Source organism: Pinus tabuliformis, chromosome 8 (assembly GCF_031772625.1).
Source record: "Pinus tabuliformis cultivar Carrire ecotype Pingquan chromosome 8, CPIR1, whole genome shotgun sequence".
In the NCBI taxonomy this organism is placed as follows: domain Eukaryota; kingdom Viridiplantae; phylum Streptophyta; class Pinopsida; order Pinales; family Pinaceae; genus Pinus; species Pinus tabuliformis.
The window spans coordinates 1,510,073,657-1,510,084,940 of NC_142294.1; the positions used below are offsets into that span (position 1 = coordinate 1,510,073,657).

General features: G+C 39.8%; 1 protein-coding gene across 1 annotated transcript; it reads right to left on the reverse strand.

Annotated features, from left to right (window-relative positions):
- Positions 1-844: 844 nt before the first annotated feature.
- On the reverse strand, positions 845-7,285 carry LOC149241613 (uncharacterized). Its single transcript, XM_089370595.1, has 6 exons — positions 5,977-7,285; positions 5,232-5,724; positions 4,768-4,898; positions 4,439-4,515; positions 3,637-4,039; positions 845-954 (listed from the first exon to the last, which is right to left on the reverse strand). Exons 1-6 carry the CDS (start codon positions 7,283-7,285, stop codon positions 845-847), a joined length of 2,523 nt encoding a protein of 840 aa, XP_089226721.1.
- Between the last annotated feature and the right edge of the window lie 3,999 nt (positions 7,286-11,284).

Consider the following 11,284-nt stretch of genomic DNA (forward strand, 5'->3'; position numbering starts at 1 on the left):
TGACTTCTCGGCCTTGATGCCTTTCGCGCCAGAGAGTCTCTACGGTAAACCGGCAATCGTAAGGTGGACATTTCATTCTACAGATCAAGGGTTCTTATTGAGCCACGAGCCGGTAACCTTTTGGAGGGTTTATAACTTGCCTGATCTTTCGGATGGTCATTATGTTACTCCACTTCCTCCGCTTCGTTCCAGCTCTGTAACCCCATGGTGCTCCGCCGCTTCAGTCTTTGGCCTCAGGCATGCAGCTCAGGTCACCATTCATCCTCATTGCTGTTGAAGGTAAGGTTCTGTATCGCATAAGCCTGATGCAGCTCGGTTATGGTTTATATTTTAATTTCATTGCTCTGGTTTTCTCACAGTGTTAATACAAGTTTTATGTGATGCTAACAGTGTGTAACATTTGTGCAGGTATGGAAACCTGCCGCCAAATGGGACGAGGGTTCCTCTTCTCCTCGTCTTCCTCACTGTTTGGTAAGTTCCACTCACTTGTGGCTGCTATGCATACAGATTCTGGGAGGTAGAGTCTAGGACGTGCTTATCCGCTTGACAGGGTTGACACTGAATTCTCAGATCTACTCCCTGCACAGGTTCAGGGTTTATTGACTTTTATTCTTTTGAGATTAAATCTGTAGTAGTTCTTGAGCTCGGCTTCGGCTCTAATGGTTGTTTAGTCTTTGTTGTATATGGATATAGTGACTTTACGACCGTCTGGTCATTTGTTCCAATGGGTCGTGCCATTTGCTTCCAATGAACAATATAAATGTGTTTTTCAGATCTTTAGTACATGTTTGATTTTTCGTATTATTCGGGTGAATGACCCTAAGGCCTTTCGACTCCGGCTTGGTTACTCCGCCGGCTGAGCGTAAGCTCCCGCGGCAATAGTTACCAGGTCAGGGTTTTCCACCGGCCATAGTCGCCTGAGAGAGCTTGTAACCCTGGTTACGCTGCTCTGTCCTCGGTGTCCATTATTTTTTTACTTATGTTATATAAGAATGCTGCATGTCTCATTTCCGCATTTACTTAATATGTTTCCAAGTATAATAAATGCGTTTTTATTTCAAATGCTTCGTGAATCTCTCCTCACGGCTTTACGCCAGGGTTTCGTTATTTATTTCCTTAAATCATTCGAGCGTTTATATATATATTTAGTGTGAAAGAAGACTACGGCTCGACATTGCTGTGAGTGAATGTATAAGTTTAAATATACAGACAGTCTAAAGTTTTCCCTTGATACTGAATACTTGTGTCCATTGCATCTCAAAATATCACTGTATAATATCTCGTGGTTCGGTTCTTGAACGTATCTTAGGGTTTTCTCAGTAATCTATACAGATCTGTATATTCTCGTTCCATAATGATGCCGATACCTTTAGATTAGTTTCTCATATGCTATTGGATGCAAAACATTTAAAATGAAATACGTTTTTCCTATTGCAGGCCTATCCTTGCATTCTCTGTTATGATATACAAGACAGTATTCTCTATTATATGAAAAGACTGTATTCTCTGTTACATGCAAAGACTGTATTCTCTGTTACATACAAAGACTGTATTCTCGGTTACATGCAAAGACTATATTCTTTGTTACATGCAAAGACTGTATTCTCTGTTACATGCAAAGACTGTGTTCTCTGTTACATGCAAAGATACAAAGGGTTTATTCTGCTTATACTCGGTCATGATGAGTAGTATCATTCTCCGTGTATAAAGTTATTCTCGTTTTCTATGTTATACTCAGAAAAAGGATAGCTAATATTCGTCTCTACCCGAGTTATATAACTCATCTTTCTGTACCATTATCTTCAAGAACATGTCAGCTAATATTAATCTCTGTCTAAGTTAACGAAATTAATCTGCTTACATATTATACTTAAAGGAAACAGATAATAATCATCTCTGACAGTGTAATGCATTCTACTCATCTTTATCATATATTCTCATGAGTGTAGCAGTTATTACCCGTGATTTGTCATCCAACTGAGAATAATACAGAAGTATATCTAGTAGATAGGTGCATTGTGAGCCATACCTGCTCTTCCACAACCTACTTGTATTTGCTTGCCAAACCTCCCAACCGTAGGAAGACTTCTGTTCGTTGATCTTCCACCCCCAAGCAATTGCAGGTCCTACTCGACCGCAATAATACTGGACTCGCCAGTAACGCTATCTGATCCCAACCAGACTTAGCATGCACATGAAATTCTTTTCCTCTCATGCCATCTGATCCTAACCAGACTTGGCATCCAAAAAGCCCAATCCTTTTTCCTTCCTTGCCATTTGATCCCAACCAGACTTGGAAATTCCCCATTTTTCCTCTGGGGTCTCAACTACCTCAAGGTAGTTAGGGTTTCCAGCATAACTGACTCATGAGTTACTTAACCAAGATTAATCATAACATTAATCATAGCTCAGTTCCAGTAATGTCAACACAATTACTTTTCCATTAACACAAAATTTAATAACCAGAATATATATAATTTCAAATAAAGTCTCTTGTTCAATAATTACTTTTGCCATTTACCAATCATTACTTTTCACAGGGGATATTACATCTCCCCCCCCTGAAAGTCTACATCGTCCCGATGTTGCTGTTTACCCAAAAACAGTCTGGGATAGGCATCCCGCATCATCTGTTCATCTTCCCAGGTGGCCTCTTCAGGCCCAAAGTGCTGCCACTGCACTTTAACCTGGCTGATGACCTTTTTCCGCAGCTCGACTCTTCTCTGATCTAATATGTTCATTGGTTCGACCAGGAACTCTCCTTCCGGTTCCACCTGAAACACATAACAATTAAATCAGTTGTCTACTAGTATTTATTTCAATTTACAGCTTTATAACAGTTTCTCCTCACCTGAATGTCCTGCCAACTTATTACATGTTTAGGGTCATACACATATCTCTTTAAAACTGATACATGGAAGACATTATGAACCCGAATATGGCTGGGTAGGGCGAGCTGATAAGCTACAGGCCCCACTCGTGCCAGAATTTGGAATGGTCCACAAAAACGTGGTGCCAATTTGGCACAGACATTCCATTGGAGGGTACTCTTCCTGGGTCGAACTCTGATGTATACATGTTCGCCCACTTGATATTCTTTAAAGGTTCTCTTCCGATCTGCAAAATTTTTCTGCCTATCTTGTGCTGCCTTTAAATTAGCTCGGACCTTTTTCACCATGACCTCCATCTCTTCCAACATTTCAGGTCCTAACAAGAGTTTGTCTTCCGGCCCACCCCAACTGGAGGGTGTGCGGCACTTCCGGCCGTAAAGTACTTCGAATGGGCTCATCTTCAAGGACGAGTGATAGCCATTATTATAGGCGAATTCAACTAAGTGTAGGTACTCCTCCCATCGTGTAGGCTGCTGCATCACATAAGTTCTCAACATGTCCTCCAACACCTGATTCACTCGCTCAGTCTGTCCGTCAGTTTGCGGATGATAGGCGGTGCTGAAACTCAACTGAGTTCCTAGACCTTCAAATAAGGTCTTCCAAAACGCTGAGGTGAACTTAACATCACGATCAGATATTATTACCTTCGGCAGCCCATGTAGTTTAAATATATTTTGCATAAAAATGTTTGCGATTTGAGCTGCACGATAAGTGGATTGAACCGGTATAAAGTGAGCTGACTTACTGAGTTTATCCACTACTACCATTATTGAATCATTATTCCTTTTGGTCTTCGGCAAACCGGTAATGAAGTCCATGGTTATGGTCTCCCATTTCCATTCTGGTATGGGTATTGGCTGTAGCAATCCTGCAGGATGCTGATGTTCAGCTTTCACTTGCTGACACTCCAAACAGCGCGCCAGGTAATCTACAACATCCTTCTTCATGCCTGGCCAAAAATACTCCTTCCTAAGTGAGGTGATTAGTTTCTGGTAACCAGGATGTCCCGCATAAGGACTTCTATGCTTTTCATCCAAAATCTTTTCTTTAATACTGCTCTGATTGGGTACATAAATCTTCTTTTGAAAACACAACAAGTCGGCTGCATTCAAAGTATAACCTTGTTGTATGGAACGGGCATCTGAATTCTGCACCAAATGTTTCTTGTGCAAATAACTCTGATCTTGTGCTGATGCCTCCTCAATCTCTTGGTCAAGAGTGGACCATCCTTGACTGATACCAATCTCATAAATGCAATGCACTTTTCGACTTAGCGCATCAGCTACTCTGTTCTCCTTTCCCTTCAGGTGCTTAATTTCGAAATCGAAATTTCCCAAAAAGTCCACCCATCTTGCTTGTCTTGCATTTAAAGTGGGTTGACTAAAGTAACTAGTCAAACTGTGATGATCCGTCATTAACAGAAACTTTCTTCCCACTAAATAATGGCGCCACATTTTCAGAGCATGAATCACAGCAGTTAATTCCAGGTCATAGGCAGAATATTTCTGCTCATGCTCCTTCAACTTCCTGGATTCATAGGCAATCACTTTGCCTTCCTGCATTAATACTCCGCCCACGCCCTCCTTACTGGCATCGGTACAGACTACGTATTCCTTTTCGGGATCTGCCACACACAACACAGGTGCTGTGGTAAGTAAATGCTTGAGCTGTTCGAAGCTCTGCTGACACTCCGCTGTCCACTTAAACACTTTACCTTTCTTTTGCAAGGAGGTAATGGGAAAAGCAACTCTAGAAAAACCTTCTACAAATCGTCGGTAATATCCAGCCAGCCCCATGAAAGATCGAATATCTGCTACATCCTTGGGTGTAGGCCAATCCATTATAGTTTTGATCTTTTCAGGGTCTACGGCTATACCTTCCTTTGTAATAATATGACCCAAATACTGGATCTGTTCTTTGTAGAAGTCACATTTGCTGAATTTTCCATATAGTTGGTGTTCCCGCAAGGTCTGTAACACGATCCTTAGATGTTCCTCATGCTCTTTCCTATTCCGTGAATAGATAAGTATATCATCAATAAAGATTAATACAAATTTGTCTAAGTATTGATGAAATACACTATTCATTAAACACATAAACGTTGCAGGTGCATTAGTTAACCCAAAAGGCAGTACCACAAACTCGTAATGTCCATAACGAGTACGAAAAGCGGTCTTGGCTATGTCTTCATCCTTTATTCTAATCTGGTGATAGCCTGATCTCAAGTCGATCTTAGAGAAGATCGTCGCCCCCTTCACCTGATCAAACAGCTCGTCAATGCGGGGTAGTGGATATTTGTTTTTAACTGTTAGCTTATTCAACTGTCTATAATCAATGCACATTCGCAGAGTCCCATCCTTCTTCCGCACAAACAGCACAGGAGCTCCCCAAGGAGAGACGCTGGGGCGGATGTACTTCTTTTCCAACAGCTCTTGCAGCTGCATTTTCAACTCAGTTAACTCCGGCACACTCATCCGATAAGGTGCTCGGGATACTGGGGCTGCCCCGGGTACCAGCTCAATGGTAAAATCCAGATCCCTTCTGGGCGGCAGCCCTGGAATCTCTTCAGGAAATACATCTGCAAATTCTTGCACTACTGGTATATCTTTAACAGTTGCCACCTTATCCATAGAATCTGCAAACCCCACTTGTACTGCATAAATCTGACATTTATTCTGGATACACTTAACCAGCTGAGAGGCTGTGATCGGCCGAATCTGCACTGGTTTCTGAATGCCTTGTATTTCTTTTCCCACACCCAGCTCATCTCTGTAAGAAACTGTTTTTGTTTTACAGTTAATTACAGACCATCGTCGTTCCAACCAGTCCATTCCTATCAGCACGTCATAGGAACCAAGAGGGAGTACATTCAACTCAGTTGTTATGGTTTGGCCAGCTAGTCTTAATGGACAGTTGCTGACTTTGGTTAGTACTCTTCTTTTGGTCCCAGTGGCCAGCTGTACTAACCATGGGCTTTTAAATTTAGTAGTTTGTAAACCACAGCTTTCTACCACTTTAGGACTTATATAGCTTAAGGTAGCTCCTGGGTCTACTAAAACAGAAACAGCGTGATCAAATATCTTACCTTCGAACTCTATCATCGTTGGCTGGTAATCAGCTTGCCGATCCTCCAGTGCTGCGTTTATTCTGGGCATTGATCGAGCCACGTCTCCTACTGTTGAAGCTTCATAGATCTGGGACAACTGATCGCTGTCCTTCCGGTGAGGGCAGTTCCTGATATAATGGGATCCGCCACAACCCCAACATTGAACAGGCGGCCGAGCTGTGTTTTCATGGTCCAATCTAACTTGTTGTTCATTGTATTTAGATTCTACAGGAGGATTGAATCTACTTTGGGATTTTGCTGAGTTTTTATTGCTGGCTCCTTTTGAGAATCCTTTCTGAAAGCTGCTGCGTGCTCCCTTACTTCCCATGGGAATTTTACTGCCTCGCTTATCTGTCCAACGCTTTCCGGGATTTTCCCCTTTTGATCTGTTCTGCTGATAACACAGCCTTGCTTTTCGCACTGCTTCATCCATGGTTTTTGGATTATCGAACTCTATTCTTTCTCGCATTGCCAGAGGTAAGCTACTAACAAATCTTTGAACTTTAGCCTTCTCTTCCCGAATATAGGGCACGTAGCGAAGCAGGGATGTAAACTTGGTTACAAATTCATCAATGGTCTGCTGTCCTAGCCGCAGATCGTGGAATTCACGTGCCTTTTCATCATAAAAACGTTCTGTCAGGTACCTCTCTTTAAAATATCCTTGGAACTTTTCCCATGTCACATCCTGTTCACTTATTCCCCACACCATCTTAACCTCTTCCCACCATAATGTGGCTTTGGCTTGCAACTGGAATATGGCCAGCCTTGCCTTCAGATGATGATCATATTCGTATACCTGAAAATACTTATTCATATTAATCAGCCATGCCTCTGCCGCTTCTTCAGATTCTCCATCAAACTGAGGTGGTTTAATCTTTCTAAATTCTCTGTGTAACTCCATCCGGGGTCTTTCGGGAGTCTGATATTCAGAAGCATTGACAGACTTCTCTCCTCTCGTCTCTCCTCTGTCCTCTGCTTCCTCCTGTTCAGTATGATAGCTTTGTTCATCTGTTATGTGTGCTTGTTCCGGCCTCGGATGTGACTGATGTTGATGCTGTTTATCAGATAAGCTTTTCAGGATCCTCTCTTGTTCAACATTCAATCTTGCATTATCTGCACGCAACTGAGCCATTTCATCCTTCAACTCCTGCAAGGTCCTCAATAGCGTTGAGTCAGTTGTGTGACCTGTTGCTCCCAGCTGTACCCAGAACTCAGAATTCCCTTGAGGTTGTTCCGTGTTGTCCGGAGGTTCTGGATTTCCATAAGGAGCACTGTTTGCTCTTCTCATTATGCTGTTACCTGCTCCAGAACATCTTATTAAACAGATTTTAATTTATCTTAATGTATTGCTGAACTGTTATCATCATACTGTTTATATACATGTTGCTGTAATCTTAAAACTTTTCCCAAAGGCCACAGAGTTGTAAACCTTGGGCTCTGATACCAATTTGTCACGCATCCACAAATAATTTTTTTTTTTTTTTTGTTTTAATACAGCAATAATACTATGGCTTACACATTAACTAGTGCATTCTTAACAACACTTAAACATTGTTACTTGTTATAATTAAGGCTTGATATCTACATATATTATATTCGCCTTTGTGTATACATCCACTTACATTTCCCTTGTACTCATAACTTCGAAGATTCAATATACATAACACTTTAATCATAAGGAAATAGGAAAGTCATAATCCACGGCCTATGGTAATGATAATCGTTGACCATGCAATATACATAAGGTTCGATGTAATATTGGTTATGAGGTATTTATTACATATCCCGAGAGATCGGGTTTGATTGCTTGTCCGGACATCGCATTCTTGGTCCAGGTGCTGCATCTCCCATCGTCCATCTGGTAAGATGTGTGGCAGATGGCAATCCTGCCATGTGCATCCTGTACTTAGCCCTGACTTCTCGGCGTTGATGCCCTTCGTGCCAGAGAGTCTCTACGGTAAACCGGCAATCGTAAGGTGGACATTTCATTCTACAGATCAAGGGTTCTTATTGAGCAACGAGCCGGTAACCTTTTGGAGGGTTTATAACTTGCCTGATCTTTCGGATGGTCATTATGTTACTCCACTTCCTCCGCTTCGTTCCAGCTCTGTAACCCCATGGTGCTCCGCCGCTTCAGTCTTTGGCCTCAGGCATGCAGCTCAGGTCACCATTCATCCTCATTGCTGTTGAAGGTAAGGTTCTGTATCGCATAAGCCTGATGCAGCTCGGTTATGGTTTATATTTTAATTTCATTGCTCTGGTTTTCTCACAGTGTTAATACAAGTTTTATGTGATGCTAACAGTGTGTAACATTTGTGCAGGTATGGAATCCTGCCGCCAAATGGGACGAGGGTTCCTCTTCTCCTCGTCTTCCTCACTGTCTGGTAAGTTCCACTCACTTGTGGCTGCTATGCATACGGATTCTGGGAGGTAGAGTCTAAGACGTGCTTATCCGCTTGACAGGGTTGACACTGAATTCTCAGATCTACTCCCTGCACAGGTTCAGGGTTTATTGACTTTTATTCTTTTGAGATTAAATCTGATAGTAGTTCTTGAGCTCGACTTCGGCTCTAATGGTTGTTTAGTCTTTGACGAATATGAATATGGTAACTTTACGACCTTCTGGTCTTTTGTTCCAACGGGTCCTGCCGTTTGCTTTCAATGAGTAATATAAATGCGTTTTTCAGATCTTTAGTACATGTTTGAGTTTTCGTATTATTCGGGTGAATGACCCTAAGGCCTTTCGACTCCGGCTTGGTTACTCCGCCGACTGAGCGTAAGCTCCCGTGGCAATAGTTACCAGATCACGATTTTCCACCAGCCATAGTCGCCTGAGAGAGCTTGTAACCCTGGTTACGCTGCTCTGTCCTCGGCGTCCATTATTTTTTTACTTATGTTATATAAGAATGCTGCATGTCTCATTTCCGCGTTTCCTTAATATGTTTCCAAGTATAATGAATGCGTTTTTATTTCAAATTCTCCGTGAATCTCTCCTCACGGCTTTACGCCAGGGTTTCGTTATTTATTTCCTTAAATCATTCGAGCGTTTATATATATATTTAGTGTGAAAGAAGACTATGGCTCAACATTGCTGTGAGTGAATGTATAAGTTTAAATATACAGACAGTCTAAAGTTTTCCCTTGATACTGAATACTTGTGTCCATTGCATCTCAAAATATCACTGTATAATATCTCGTGGTTCGGTTCTTGAGCGTATCTTAGGGTTTTCTCAGTAATCTATACAGATCTGTATATTCTCATTCCATAATGATGCCGATACCTTTAGATTAGTTTCTCTTATGCTATTGGATGCAAAACATTTAAAATGAAATACGTTTTTCCTATTGCAGGCCTATCCTTGCATTCTCTGTTATGATATACAAGACAGTATTCTCTATTATATGAAAAGACTATATTCTTTGTTACATGCAAAGACTATATTCTCTGTTACATACAAAGACTGTATTCTCGGTTACATGCAAAGACTATATTCTCTGTTACATGCAAAGACTGTATTCTCTGTTACATGCAAAGACTGTGTTCTCTGTTACATGCAAAGATACAAAGGGTTTATTCTGCTTATACTCGGTCATGATGAGTGGTATCATGCTCTGTGTATAAAGTTATTCTCGTTTTCTATGTTATACTCAGAAAAAGGATAGCTAGTATTCGTCTCTACCCGAGTTATATAACTCATCTTTCTGTACCATTATCTTCAAGAACAGGTCAGCTAATATTAATCTCTGTCTAAGTTAACGAAATTAATCTGCTTACATATTATACTTAAAGGAAACATATAATAATCATCTCTGACAGTGTCATGCATTCTACTCATCTTTATCATATATTCTCACGAGTGTAGCAGTTATTACCCGTGATTTGTCATCCAACTGAGAATAATACAGAAGTATATCTAGTAGATAGGTGCATTGTGAGCCATACCTGCTCTTCCGCAACCTACTTGTATTTGCTTGCCAAACCTCCCGACCGTAGGAAGACTTCTGTTCGTTGATCTTCCACCCCCAAGCAATTGCAGGTCCTACTCGACCACAATAATACTGGACTCGCCAGTAACGCTATCTGATCCCAACCAGACTTAGCGTGCACAGGAAATTCTTTTCCTCTCATGCCATCTGATCCTAACTAGACTTGGCATCCAAAAAACCCAATCCTTTTTCCTTCCTTGCCATCTGATCCCAACCAGACTTGGCAATTCCCCCTTTTTCCTCTGGGGTCTCAACTACCTCAAGGTAGTTAGGGTTTCCAGCATAACTGACTCATCAGTTACTTAACCAAGATTAATCATAACATTAATCATAACTCAGTTCCAGTAATGTCAACACAATTACTTTTCCATTAACACAAAATTTAATAACCAGAATATATATAATTTCAAATAAAGTCTCTTGTTCAATAATTTCTTTTGCCATTTACTAATCATTACTTTTCACAGGGGATATTACACAACTGAAGTAAGGAACTATCATAAGCATAAAGCTATGGACGAAGATATATAGATTATATTATGATTTCAAATAGAAATCATAACACCTCTCTAATGCATTATACTTTAACTTATTTTATTTCTATTGATAAATAAACATTTATGTAATTCAAGTACTTTATTGTTATATAGAAAGATGTAAAATTATTATCATAAACTATATATAATTTTAAAAGAATAATATAAAAGTATTTATATATGAAAATTTTGATTTAATTTAATGTTATATTATATATAGAGAGATATAGCGATGTAGTTATATTTTTATAAAATAATTATGCCTAAATGTATTTTATAATTTATTTTTAATGTTGGCTTAATTAAAAAATATAATAAAAAAATAAAAATAATATGGCTAATGACTATAAACATTTAAATTTCAGTATGAATGTGAAAATTTATAATAAACTGTGAATAGTAATAAACAAGAAGTTAAAGTAAAAAATATAAAGTTAAGTGTAAATATTTAAACATTGCTTTGGTTAATAATAAAATGTTAAAAGTATTGTATAGTAATCTTCGGCAAAATCACATAATCATTCTTCTGTCGACGCGTTTGAGCCAACCAGTGTGGTTCATCGTCAGGATGGTCCTGACGATGAACCACACTGGTTGGTTCGAAGAAACGCGTCGACAAAAGAATGATTATGTGATTTTGCCGAAGATTACTATACAATGTTATGGATCACAGAAGTCTAAATTCCTTAATGTTAAAAGTAATAAAAATAATAAAATTCAATATGTTATATTTTGATTTTTTTTATTAATTTGTGAATATATTT

Coding starts and splice junctions, on each gene's coding strand:
- LOC149241613 (XM_089370595.1), bottom strand. CDS start 7,285: ATGAGAAGAGCAAACAGTGCTCCTTATGGAAATCCAGAACCTCCGGAC. Junction 4,516..4,767: donor TCATATTATTACAAAGGAAG/GTATAGCCGTAG, acceptor TGTGTGTGGCAG/ATCCCGAAAAGGAATACGTA. Junction 4,040..4,438: donor TATTAATGCAGGAAGGCAAA/GTGATTGCCTAT, acceptor CATTTGGTGCAG/AATTCAGATGCCCGTTCCAT.